The sequence below is a fragment of the Varanus komodoensis genome, unplaced genomic scaffold (genome assembly GCF_004798865.1).
Source record: "Varanus komodoensis strain SLA01 unplaced genomic scaffold, ASM479886v1 scaffold24, whole genome shotgun sequence".
Taxonomy (NCBI): domain Eukaryota; kingdom Metazoa; phylum Chordata; class Lepidosauria; order Squamata; family Varanidae; genus Varanus; species Varanus komodoensis.
Window position 1 is genome coordinate 3,710,915 of NW_025335641.1, and position 14,407 is coordinate 3,725,321.

The 14,407-nt window shown below is 36.4% G+C and overlaps 1 protein-coding gene across 3 annotated transcripts in view; it reads left to right on the plus strand.

The window, feature by feature from the left end:
• The window catches only part of PRKACB (protein kinase cAMP-activated catalytic subunit beta), an 81,071-nt gene that overhangs the window by 45,889 nt on the left and 20,775 nt on the right, over positions 1 to 14,407 (plus strand). For 2 of the 3 annotated variants that reach the window (XM_044432623.1, XM_044432621.1), the window contains exons 2-3: positions 12,323 to 12,384; positions 13,885 to 14,013. In XM_044432623.1, the coding sequence (XP_044288558.1) occupies positions 12,323 to 12,384; positions 13,885 to 14,013 (191 nt within the window). Of the gene's footprint in view, positions 1 to 8,903; positions 8,913 to 12,322; positions 12,385 to 13,884; positions 14,014 to 14,407 lie in introns of all 3 variants that reach the window. The other variant, XM_044432622.1, reaches the window with a different exon arrangement.

Genomic DNA, 14,407 nt, shown 5'->3' on the forward strand with positions numbered 1-14,407 from the left:
TTATAGTAAACTACATGATAAGCTATGTATTTTTTTTGTCCCAATATACCCCAAGTACCTAAAATATTGCGGGGGGGAGGCAATTAAAGCACACTTAATGTGATTTAAATGTTATATATAAATTAGAATATTTAAATAGAATATCATGTACTTCCTTTCAGCTATTTTAATATAAGGAAAAAACCCTCAAAGTTAATAAAACTGTTGACATAACTGTTTTTTGCAGTTGGCTTCTATTCATTCCTAATAATGAACATATTAGTTAACATAATAATAAACATCAGAAAAGTAAAGCACTAGGGAAAAGATCCTGCCCCACATGGTTCAGTCTCTACTCAAGGCATGCCTGTGTGGTTGTAATGTTTGAATATGTTGCATTCATATAAAATCCAACACACTTAGGACTGAACTAAAATCTGGAGATGGTCTAGGTTTATACATTTGGCTTTATAAGTATATATACTTGACTGAAATCTTATACCCATGTGTGGACACCTGGAGCTTTAGAGACAGGATATGAATGATCTACCTTGCATTAGGAGAAACAGATCTTGTCTAGAATCAATATTTTTTAGAAGGGGGAGTCTAAATCTAGCCGACAAATTTGTCGTCTGATCAATAGTCTACCCTGTCAGATGCTTTACAGAATTTACATGTCCACATCTGTGAACCAGAGCGTGGTTAGTAGAGGTGAGAAGTTTACTTACCAGTGGCTGTCATCTGTAGATTCATCTTATCCACTCTTTTCTAAGCTGGTATACAAGAAGTCTTGAACATACTATTTCAAAGAACATCACTCCCTCCATTTCTGAAAGACCAGAAATGACTTCAGCAGACCCAATGAAAAGTGTGCGAAGGGGTACTTCTAGTGGTCAGAATAAAGGATCCAAAGCAAACTATTGAGCATGCTCATATTTTCCTATTGTTCCTTTTTTTTTTACTTTTTTTTTACTTTTTCAATGGCTCCACTCATGTGTCTTCATGTTTTCCTCGTGGGCTGCATTCAGAGGTCATGTTTTGAATTCTCTAAACCATAAGCTGGAGCATTGCAAACAAGTGCTGTGGTCAGGAATCAAACTGAGTTCTCCAGGAGAGAGCATACAAGTGCAGAACTCATTCTCAGCCATAGTTTGGGAGATTTGATATGTGACATCTAAATGAATTTGTAATGTATGTTTACATAGCTCTTAACTGAGGTGGGACTCAACTGGTGTCTTTGGCAGACTCATCCAGTGTAATTCACTGGAATTAGAATTTTGAGAAAGTAATAGTACCATGTTAGTGCAGTTACTCCAACTTTAAAAAAAAATATAGGAAGAAGCTCTGTATACTCCATGGAAAAGTTGGTAGTCTGTTGGAAATGTTGTGGGAGCAAATGTGAGATGTCATACCTATGTGTGTTTTATTTCAGACAGACAATGGGACTTATCTGCTTATTGTCTGCAGCCCTCCAAAATTCTCTTCTTGGGGTCAATGTTTCCTCTTGACTAGACAGTGGGTGGGGAGGGGTGGAAAGATCCAGGAGGCCATGACTGGTTGTTTTAAATTTGCAGTAGAGCAACAGGCCTAATACAGAGAAAGAGGCATGGGTGTACTAGGATTCTTGCCCAAGGGGAAAGGGGACATGCAGGTGGAAATACCTTTCCAATCATGCATAAGATATGATCCATATGATCTCACAACCAGATCACTCACTTTTTCTCATAAAGATATGTACATGCACATATTCCAAGCATTATGTAAAAGTAAAAAGAATTTAAAAAAAATGATGTACTTGAACAGGGTTCCTTAATGATCCACACACATTCCAGTAAGTGAATTTTCTAAATGCACATGCTTTCGTTACAAATCTTTTGGACCTTAAGTTGTTCATGCCTGTATAAAGAATTATTCTTACTAGAAATACAAATTGAAGTTGGTCCAAACATTGGCTTGATCTCAGTATTGCAGGTAATAAAATAATTCCTGACATCAAATAAATGTGTTTCCTTTAATTTGAAAGTGAGTTCAACTTGTAAGGAAGTCCTTGGGCTCATTAATTTGAGATGTTAAAATAACATGGTTTAATTCAAAGGCACTGAACAGTTGTAAAGTTGAACAGATTCTGCTTTATCAGAGGATATTTTGGAAAGAAAAGAATAAAGTGTTACATATTTTGATACTTCTGAGGCAATGTTTTAGTGCCGTGTCTAAGAATATTGTTTAATTTTGAACACTATAAATGTATTAGAACTCATGCATGTACCTGAAAAGCTGACCCTAGGCCTTCTGAAACCATGGAGATAAAAAATAATAAACATTACTTCTCCTCTATGATCATATTGAGCCAATCAATTATTTCCCAAAATAATTTTCTGACATTACCTAAGCACTCATTTGAGATGCCTGAATTCCTACCATTACTAAATTAATATTTTTTAAAAGTGCACCTTTCAGTCAGTTATCTGAAACTATATTGATAGCCAGTTACTTTTAGGTAGCCCCTTTTCTCTTTCACCTGCAAGTGGTTTTTTTTTTACATGTAAAATGTTAACATGGAACAGGCCTTTTTTGGTTTAAAAAAGAAGTAGTCTGTATTATGACCAGATGTTAGGGTTCATAGTGCCGCATCCATAATAGTTATTCTGAATTGGATTATATGTAGACCTAGCATAGTTGCCTTACTATAAACAAACTCCAAAGGCTTGTGAACCATTCAAAGGAAAGTTTGTGATATGAAGTAGATGTTTTAATATCCTCTGTTCCTTCTTTCTCCTTTCTTCCACTTCGCACTTCTACTGTATGCCTTTAACCGAGAAATTCCTGTATTGAATGTGCCACCAGCAGTCAACTCTTATATGCAGCCCTAAGTACCAGGACTAGTTTCCTGTCATTGTTCTCCTTCATTCCTATGTCACAAAAGGCAGCTGTGTGATTTTCAGTCCTGCTGCATTCTGCTACTCACTAGGGTGTGGAAGGGGTGTTATCCATGCAGCTGCCTCAAAAATATAGCTCAATGTCATGTGCAGCTCAGTCTTCCTTATGTCTTAAAGGTCCAGTAGTTGAACTTTACTGCCGAGTTTGCCAGCCAAGGTTGACTGGTGCAAATTGCACCTGGCCATTACAGAAAATAAATTGCAGTGCTCATTGAGGCTTTAGATGAGCAATGAGGAAAGGGTAACAAAGCATAGTAACAAGGAAATTTTCTTCAATTTGACTTATCCAGAACTATAGTGAGAGAATCTAAAAGCATTTCCATTAAACCTTAACTGCTCTTTCAAAATATGAACAAACTGTTAGAATGTTTATAGCTTTTAAACATAATTTCACAAGGAGGTTTTACACACATTTCTAATACTCAGACACTGAGAACATGCCTCCTGGACTTCAGTTTGAAACAGTCTTGGGCGTGACTCATACATTTATTTCCATGGTAGTAAAGTTTGTGCAAAGTAATTAGAGCCTCTCATTTCATATAAGATGCTTTTGTCAAATACATGTCCCATATAAACACTTCCAAAACTCAGGGCTTCTTTAAAAATGATAGTGGATTTCTGTGTAATCTTGTGAGCTCAATTGACTCAGTTTAGTTGTGAAATACTTGAGCTATGATCCACGGTGATGGTGACAATGAGGATAAGAGTTTGTCATTAAATAATACTATAAAAAGATGTATAACCCTAGTTGAGCAAATAGGCAGATCTAAATAGGTAATGGAAACATAACTTCAGGTGTGATTGCTACCATACCTATAATAAAATTTTGATGGCTGTACTTTGTGTGTAAATAAAACCAAGTAGACAGGGTGTTCTCCTTTGTTCAGAAGCATCTTCTGTTTACATAGACTTGCTATCAGTTTTGAGCCCAGTCTTGTTTCATTGACTGCCTGATTATTACCCCTTTTACTTAAATAGTTGCTGTGGAAACTTAGGCTTTGGAAAAATAGAATATTTGTGTTAATGTAAGAGGTTTCTCTTCTCTTCTCAAAACATACATAAGGGTTGTAAAACATGATGGAGAATAACAATTTCTTACGATTGTTGGACAATTGTAGTTACTCTTTTCAGGTTTGATGTGTTAAGCCTAATGTGTTACTCTAAATTTTACTTGCTTTAAAAAGAGAAATTTGCCGGTCTAATCAAACTAGTGACTGTTTGGCTTTCTTCTCCTGCAACACTCTTCTAGAGCATGGGATCCATTGCCCATGAGATCACTGAAATACTTGGAGTAGCAAGTCTCAGAATAACTTCTGAGCCTAAATAACTTCTGAGCAGAAGATGGAATGTAGATGTATTCACAAATTGTGAAGTGTGTGTTCTTCAGTCAGTGCTGATTACTGGGTTTTAAGGCACATGTTACATATTTTCTGTCTCACTTGAAAGACATCTTTGTGTTGAAAAACATGCACCCTGAGGGCATAACTAGCTGAAGCTCTGGGCTACATGTTTGCCTCCTCTTAGAATTGCAATTTTATTACCAGGGAATAAAAAGGAATAAGGATGTCATTTACATTACACTGTGTTTTCAAACCAGTGAGTGTTTAGTATTGACACATTACAAGGAAGAAGATAGGCATTGAAACTTCAGCAAGCTCTCATAACTTATTTTAGTACCTGAAAATGTGGGAAGTGGGAATGTAAAAAGAGTTTCAAATAGCAACAGAATAAGAAACGAGTTTTTCTTCCCAATGGTGCAACAGCAAATGAGCTTCCTAAAAAAAATGCAGGTGCTTTCTTTCCTATTAAGCCCTTTTCCACCTGTGTAAATTGCATGGTTTATGCCAATTTCCTTGCTCATAGTGCAGCAGGGGGGCAGAGATGTCTGCCATGTGCGGTCTTCAGAGAATCTTTGTCTTGGTCGTAGTGGTGGTGGCAACTGGAAAAAAAGCATGCCTTCTTTTACAGCCAGGCATATCCTGCTGGAATCCTTAGATTTTATTTATTTATTTAGGATATTTATATGCCGTCCTTTGCAAAAGCCTCAGGACAGCTTACAGAGGTAAAATACAAATATCACCAAACATAAATAAATTATCCACCCACTCTGGCTGCGGTTAAAATACAATGGTAAAAATACAATATTAAAACTTATTAAAATGTTGATCACTTAAAAAGGTCTTAACCTGGTGCCAAAAAACAGCGCCAGGCGGACCTCTCTGGGGAGCGTATTCCATAGAGCGCATTTCCATTTTATGTAGTACCTTGCTTTATGTTAGAGTGCTTAGAATATAATGGTTGTGATTTTATTTTAGTTTTCAAATGGAAATTAATTTGTTGTCTGATGCTGGGTGTTTGATCAGGAACTGGCAACAAGGAGCTGGCATTTGGCCAAAGCACATGTGGTTATTTAGATTTGAAACAATTTTATTTTCTTGCTGTTTTAAAATAAATTCTGCAGAGGGAGGCTTTTATGCAGGAGTGCCAGCATGCTGAAACTGCTCCTAAGCACTGTTAGTACGATATAGTGCTGAATGTGCAAGCATGAGAGGTACAAGGAGGAAGAGGCAAGCAATTCATAGCTCTTAACCAGGCTTGTGCAAATACGGGTGTGTTTCCTCTTTATTTTTTAAAATTTAATTTATGTTGCTGTTTAATTGGCTGATGGCCTTGTCCTTTAGTGCAAATTATTTTGGAGATAATAAGAGGGTACAACTACAAATAGCAATATATTAGTATGGTAAAACTTGTTCAGTAATGCACTTTAACTCTTAATTTCCAGGTTTTGATTTACAGTCTTCTATTAGCAAATCAAACCATTCAGCTCGGTTCCCAATGGTTAATAAACATAAAAAGGGCAGATGTGGGGTGATGTTTCCTCACAAAGGCTTAGGTTAATCAAGGACCACTTTTCAGCAATCTTTAGCACATAAACTTGGTTCTCAAGTAACTAGCCTATAGCTTATTTCATCCCTAGATTGTTACATTCTGGGTTGCTGTGATGTATGAACTCTGCCATCATAATAACCTCTTGGTTTCTTAACCACAGACAAGTGTGAGACATGCATTGTCATTGCATATGAACCCAGAACCATGAGATCATGAGTTATATTGCCAGGCTTTAGAAGTGGTGGTTAAAGGTGTTGTAAAAAACCTCACCCACTCTGCATTCCATACACTTCTTCCTTATATGTCCTCATGCCCCTTAAGATCAGCGAGGGAGGCCCTGCTCCGAGAACCCTCCTTGAAGGAGGTAAAAAGGACATCTATGAGAGTAGGGCCTTCTCTGTGGTGGTGCCCAGATTATGGAATGTGCTCCCCAGAGAGGTTATTGATTGTGAGCCATCCCGAGATGCCTTGCATAAGGGATGGGATGCAAAAATTTTAAATAAATACATACATATATACATACATACATACATACCAGTACTTCAGAGCATCAGAAGGCTTTAGGGGTACAGGAAAGAATTGCACAGGGGAGAAGGACAGCAAACCAACCCAGAGATTGAGAAAAGAAACAGCTTGTTTAATCATCTGACATCAAAACCATGGAAAAGGCAATGAAACATGGGTTACCACAATATATGAGCAAAATCATTGCCACTGTATGTGAATTAAGTCTACATTATAAATTCACACATTCAACATTTGCCAGTAATTTTTGTGGACTTCTTAAAAATTCTAATAGAAATAATATACCACCTATACAATAATATAGCTAGGAATTACCCAGCATCCTGTTCACAAACATGTTTCATTATTAGTTTGAATACCATATACTGTCATCCTCTTTCTTTCTGTATCACTTGCACTTGTAAAAATCTGCTCTTAGATTCTGTAGTCGGAGAACACAAACCCTATAAGTCTTAAACTAGTCTACAGTATATCTTGAAAGTTTCGAAATAAACCTATGGACTGTCTTTTCCTTTAAATGTACTTTTTAAAAAGGTAGAGGGGAGGGATGTGTGGTTCAAAAGGGATAATGGGAAATTTTCAAAGCTACTTTGAGATTCTATCAAGGTTTTCTCCAAAACCACACATGCTTTTTATTTTATTAGAAGGTACATATTCCCTCTTGCCTCACAGTGGCCTAGTTCAGATCATCATCAAATCAAAAAGCCAGTGCAGTATAATGGTTAAAGGTGTAGATCTGCAACTCAGGTCAATCTTGGTTCTAGTCCTGTGTGGCCATGGAACCAACTGGGTGAATTTGGGCCTGTCACAGACTCTTGGCCCAACCTACCTCGCAGGGTTGTTGTGAGGATAAGCTTGAGAACAGGAGGAGGAAAATTATATAAGTTGCTTTGGGTTTGTTTAAGAAAAAAGCTGGATATAAATCAATCAGTAAATAAGACATGATAATTATTTAGGTAATAACCATGCTGCAGTGAGCTTCAAGCTTGTCTGAACATCCCTCTTTCTTCCCATGCAGGAGGAGGACAGTGAAAGCTTCTGCTGCCACTTTTGACTAAACCATTTCCTGTTACTGAATTCAAGGGACTATATATATATTAGTTAGCTGACATGCCAGGATATCAAATTGTAATTTAGAATCAGTCTTCCCTAACCTAGTGCCCTCCAGATCTTTTGGACTATGATTCCCAGAAGCCTTAGCATGCATAGCCAAAGACAAGGAAACTCAGGTGTTGTAGTCCAAAATATCTGGAGGGCATCAGATATTTGGGCAAATTATCATATAAATTGGGGCTAAGTCACTCATTTTACCTGCCTTCGTTTATTCCAGATTTATTGAGTTGAATATTTTGAACATAGTTGCAGTCAGTATGACTAGAGTTGAAAAAGGAAATAGTAACTTCAGAACTGTCACTTGAATTTATGTATCTATTCTATTGTTAAATTTATATCCTGCCCTTTTTTTTCAAGAATCCCAGAGCAGCTTACATGATCCTTTCCTCTCCATTTTAGTCTCACAACAACCATGTAAGGTAGGTTAGGCTGAGAATCAGTGAGAATCATGAAGCCACTCAGAGTATTTCTGAACATGGACTAGATCTGGGACCTCCTGAATCCCAGTCCAACACTCTATCCCATGCACCACACTTCCTGTTTAGCTATTGGAGTCTGAAATGTTACTGTGACCATTCAGGAACAGAAAGCTGAATCTGCAGCAATTGCTTATTTTAATTTATTTAATAACTCTGTATAAACATCCTTCACATCTTTGTATAGATTTAACCTCTATTTTTGTACTTGCCAACATACAGCTGGTAATGCAACATGGGAATGAAGTCTAGGGTTGCATTCCATAAGGGTGGAGGGGGACAGCTGTACACAAACTGCTACCTTAGTCACTTGCACTGATAAGCTGGCAAGTTACTTTTTTATTTCAAAATGCAGATGGTCTATTCAGAAATATTTGTGGTAGTTGCTGAAGATGCCAGAGCTGGACCGGATACTCAGTTTACCCCCATGCTCAAGTTATATTTTCATTATTTTGCAGCCCTTGAAATTTTGTCTTACATATGTTACTGAATAAGCAGTTGGAGCATTAAATCTCTTTATCAGTTCACCTGTTTTGTAATGACACCCCTAGTTTCTTGTGATATCCTGGTACATAATATGCTTATATCTATATTGGTTTGTTTGGGCACCTGTTGCTTTAAATTCTTACTAAAGCTCTTCTTTAACAACGGTGTGTGTATGGTTTTCAGTGTACTGTAATTCACAATTCTTATATTGGTTCATAATGTGAAAATGTGTTGCCTTCTGGTGGTCTTTTATGGAAATATTTATCTATCTATTTATTTATTTAGACTGATTCATTCTGAAAGCACATGAGAGTGCTGTGCATTTTGATGTCCATTCCCTAGGGGTCAGAATGATGGCGAGGGGGGGTGGAATAAAAAAAAAAACTTGATTTCTATGACTCTCATATGGAAAATATGTAAACCCTTTTTCTCTTTCTTTCTGCTCTTCATCACAACTGTGTGGGTGAATGTTCCTGCAAATCCTTGGTGAAACCTTTAGAAACTTTTGGTATGCTCATTCTTTCATTAGAGCCCAGAGTCATTGACTATATTATCAAATTATGAAAAGGGAAACTGTAATTATAATACTCAAGGCATGACTAAAATGTGCACTGGGGTGGACGTTCAGTGGTGGAAGGTCATATGATGGATCTTGGATGACTCCTGGATCTTACATAACCCCTTTCAGTGAAGTAAAAGGGGGGAGTTTGGTGTTTTTCTGAGAACAGGTAACCATTGCCAACTAGTAAAATGATTATTCTTAAGTGTCTAGTATTTTGGATAAAGTACTTTGGTAATCTGATAAAAGAGACAGGCAGACACCTGATTAAGTCAAAGTTTAAAGAAACTGAGGGATCTGAACATTATAATTTTACCTGTGTCCCCTTTCTTTGTAGTTTTGCATATTAAAAATTTAAACAAATTTAAAAGCAGTAAGCAATGCAATAAAAATAGAAGTGATGCAGATGCAGCCAAAGCAATTCTTTTTTTTGTTTTTAATATTATTATATTCTTGACATAAATAACATACAGAAGAAGTATATTTAAAAAGTAAAATAAAATAAAATAGAATAAAGTTGCCAAGGGATTTTGAACAAGTATAACCAATGCATTCAAACCCACAATTTTCAAAGAGACAAAAATATCCATCTTTCTATCATTCACTACTCTATATAAGTTATTATTCTATATACTGACAAATTTTCCAATTGCTTCAAATCAATTATAAATCAACTACTTTTTAAAGAGCTTCCTTTTACATCCTGTTAATTGAACTGGGTATAATAGAATTTCCATTTGTTATTAAATTATTCATTCGATCTTCTATTTACATAATTAGTTAATTTTGCCATCACTGGCTATTCTGCCAGCTTATTTTTGCAATCTTCAATTATTGGAGATTCTGGCATTTTTCATTTAGAGGTAATTTTAATTCTTGCTTCAGTTGTCATATAGTTAAATACTTCTTACATATTATTTGAAAAAGTCTCCAGCATTATAGTCAAAGGAATATTCTTAAGACTCACAGGAAACTTAGTTTTAAAGGTTTTTTGTATTTCTTCATATATCAATTTCCCAAATCTTTTAATTGTTTCAGCCAAAGCAATTCTGAAACGGCTTTACAGCACAATTCTGTACATGTTTACTTAAAATTAAATCCAAGTCCTAAGCCGTTTAGGGCTTTATAAGTCATCCTCAGGAACTTAGGACCTGGATATTTGAAGGTGCACCTCCCTATTCCTGCCTGACCTCTTAAGATCTTGAGCAGAGGTCCTTCTTCAGGAGCCAAGAAGATCAGAAGAGTGGCTACCTGAAGGAGGGCCTTCTCTGCAGTGGTACCCTGGCTGTGGAATGGGCTTTCCAGAGAGGTGTGCCTGGCGCTGACACTTTTTTCATTTAAGTACCAGGCCAAAACCTTTTCTTTTTCCCAGCATTTTAAATGTGAGTATTGTTTTTAACATTGATTTTATATATTATTGTGATGCTGTGTCTTATTTATGTTATCGCCACCCTGAGACACTGAAGGGCGGAATGCAAACATTTTAAATAAATAAATAAATCTAAATCCCAGTGTATTCAGTAGGGTTTACTCCTAACACTTTGTGCTTTCACAAAACTATAATCTACCAAAACTTGCAAAAGCCTTTTGAAGTGCATGTTTTAATGAGGTAGCAGAATTTACTGAGTGATAGCCAGTCAGCTATCCCTTTCTTGAAGGAACGTGAGGCAGGACCTTCTCAGGTAACCATAGTAAGTGGAATAGATCATAAAGGAGTAGGATTTCCCCAGAGTCTACAGGGTGTGGACTGTAGAGTTTATCCCAGAAAAAAATAGGAAGCCCATTCAGTTGCAGAGAAAGCATAATTCTTATTCATACTCTAGACAAACATGAGCTGGTGCATTACCTTAAGCACCTAAAGCAATGTGGATTCATTATGGAGTATGCAGTGTGATATCTAGGTTCCAGATTAAATGTATACTTAAATGTATACATTAAATGAATACTTGTGTTTCCCATGTATTTTCTTAATTCAAAACACCATAAACTTGTTCATCAATGGATAATGGTTGTTAAGGTGAGCTTTTATCATTCTTAGGTGCACTTTGACTCGGAATACCATAATCAGGGTTCCATTGTAGTGAGCATTGCAAATATTTGAGTGTGAAACATCTCAACAGAATAGATGCTTTTACTGTAGAAGATTACATGGGTCAGCATCCCAAGAATTACATACCAGCTTCAGGATATAATGAGCAACCACCCCAGACTATGATATGGCATGCAAGGATAGTCTTCAATGGTAAAGGATTTTTTTAAAGTTTCACAGGATTAAATCCCAAGTGCCTTGTACAGATAAATGTCATTACTTTGATCAAGCAAGATGATTGTTCCTTTCCATGTGCATTAAAATCTACCAGTGAAGCATCTTACAAAAAGAAAGTATGCAATAGGAAATACTTAGTCCATGTTCCATTTTCATCTTTAGAAAGATAGGAATTCTTATATGGCTAAAAGATAATAAAATGTTTAAGACATTGGTTATACAATTCACTGGGATCTGTTCCTGAGCATAAGATGTTGGTGCAGTGGGAACATTTTCCAATCTCTTTATGGGAATCACTATTATACATAAACTAAGTCTTGTTTCCCTACCAATATAACACCACAGAATGTCTGTGGAAGGCGGACCATGTTCTAGCCACCTCAGATAGGATTTTCTGTCTGTTCAATCCAGAATTGACAGATACCCTTCGCTTGAAATAGAAAATGTTACAGAATAACCTGCTCTGGCTTGACTAGTAATATGGAAAGATTTTTAAAAAATATAAAGGTAATCACTATACATCTTAGTGCACATTTTACACAGACATGCAGAATGTTGACTTGCAATGCAAAATTAGTACTCCAAAGTAGTCTCTGACTGTGGGCATCTCTAATGTGCAATTTTGTAACCCTATGTTTTGCCTTTGCTTTCAATAATGCTGTGCATCTGAATCTGAGCTTGCAAACAGCCTTTAAGCAAAAGTGATGCAGTATAGTAAAGAGAGCTGTTTGCTGCCAAAAACCAACAAGAAATGGAGGGGTATTTTGGGGGAAGTTTGTTTGTTTTTATGATATGCAGCAGTCCATCTATGCAATGTCTGCATCACCTTAAAGTCTGCACGTGTGTACAGTGGTGTGGCCTGTTAGATTTAAACTAGTTTGAGCAAATTGTGCTGAAATTTAGTTATCAAAATTTATAGACAACTATTAGAAATACAGTAGAAATCTTGCTTCTTATGTAGAGTGTGAGTTTAAACATACCAGTTTATCAGAACTTTTAAAAACCAGTCTTAACATGATTTTAAATAATTTGACTATTTGACTATTATTTACTGAATTGTACTAAAGTTTTTTTATTTTATTTTTGCTTTCAGTGAAAGAGTTTCTAGCCAAAGCCAAAGAAGATTTTTTAAGAAAATGGGAAAGTCCTCCTCAGGTGATGAACTATTTAAATTGGCACTGACATATAATTCAGTCCTTTGCATTTAGAAATAAATGAGTCACTTTTACATCCCCACTTTCATAAAATGCATAATGAAGACTCCTACAAAAGCATAAGGTATCATGCAAAGGAAAATCTAAAAAAATGTATGAACATAAATACACATTCATTACTGAGCATTTAGCCAAAGAAATAAGTTTTGTTAGTCTATGCACAGAAAATTAATTTGAGCACTGTTTATGTAAAGCAGCCTTCCCCAACCTTGCAGTTTCCAGATGTGTTAAAGTACAACTTCCAGCATTCCTGACAGTTGACCATATTGGTTGGGGCTGATGGGGACTAAAGGCCAAAACAACTGGAAGGTACCAGCTTGGGGAAGACTGCTCTACCATATGGTAGAGATTGCATGAGAGTTCATGTGCCTCCTCATTCTGATAGTTTTTTGAGATATACTAAAATATGCTGTGTGGAACAAATACCATTCAGCAAGTGGTTGCTAGAGTTGCATTTAAAGCCAGATCCTGAGCTTGTATAATGAATAATGAATTTATGCAAAACATATAGATCCCAGACTGAGATGTTGATCAGAATTCTCCTGAAGTTGCTATTTCTAATCCTGAAATCAGGATCTCTAATGCTTGGAGTCAAAAGCTGAATTTTATTTCCTTCTATTTTCTCCATGTGGTAATTTGGTATAAATTTCCTTACACCTAAAGAAATGCATGATTATAGTTTATATCATTTTATATTATATAATATGTAAATCTGCTCTTTATATCTTAAGGCTAATGTGTTAGTGGATAAAGTCATGCCTGTTCCAAGAGACAGAGATAAACCAATGAGTCCAGGAAATCTGAATCCACAGTGACAGGGGAAAGTGCAGAACTCTACACACACACACACACACACACACACACACACACGCACGCACGCACGCACGCACTTTGACAATCTCCCGAGTGCAGACCTTTTAAATATCTCCTGTAGAGTAAAATGAAAGGCAATGACTTCAGTGGGGGAAAAACATAACAGATCAGAACTAGGAGGGTCTCATTGTGAGGTGGAGGGAAGCCACTTGATCTTAGTAAACTCCAACTGTCCCTTGCCATGCTGGAGCTCTAGTAAGTAATTGCCCTCTAAAAGATGCTCCTCATTAGAAACACTGTTGTGACAAAATTAGGGCTAGGTTGGTACATGAGTGAAATACGGATATTTCAGTGTAGCCCGCGTTTGCCCTGTCCTAGTGAGAACTAATCTTAGCACAGTGTCTCAGCTTTTCAAACTAAATTGTCATTATTCTCTTAAATCAGTGCTGTTTAAAAATACATTCTGAAAGCAATGGATATAAGTAGTAGATACTTCTGATTTCCATTCACACTCACAATAGAATATGGTGTCACAGTTTATTGTTGTTACTATATTTTAATAGAAGTTATAACAACATGTATCTTTTCATACTTAAAGTATTGTGTTGTCTCTCTTGTGTTTATGTAGAATACTGCTGGTTTAGATGACTTCGAGAGACTAAAAACACTCGGAACCGGCTCATTTGGCAGAGTCATGTTGGTGAAACACAAATCTACAGAACAGTATTATGCCATGAAGATACTGGATAAACAAAAAGTTGGTAGAGTTTTGTAATCATCATCATCAGTTACTGTGTTTGGTGAACACTAATAATTACATAGAGTCCTTTACAAAGCTGTGTTTCACATGGGGTAAGAAACCCTGTTGGTTTTTGTTTTGTGTTTTAATTTATTTACATGCTGCTTGAATACAGTATTCTGCACTTGTTCAAACCAGGTAAAACACAGCTATTTTGCTTCATTGTGGGAAAATGGCACAGCAGCTGCCTTAAGGATGCATGAAACATATAAAGAACATTTTCTGTTGGAAGTATGCATTCCAGCAAGAGTATGGACAAGTGCCTTGCATAGCTATGGTTCAAGTTGCTTTCTGACAAAACACTTCTTGGTAAAATTGATATAAATCTGAGCCATGATCACTATAGGGCACC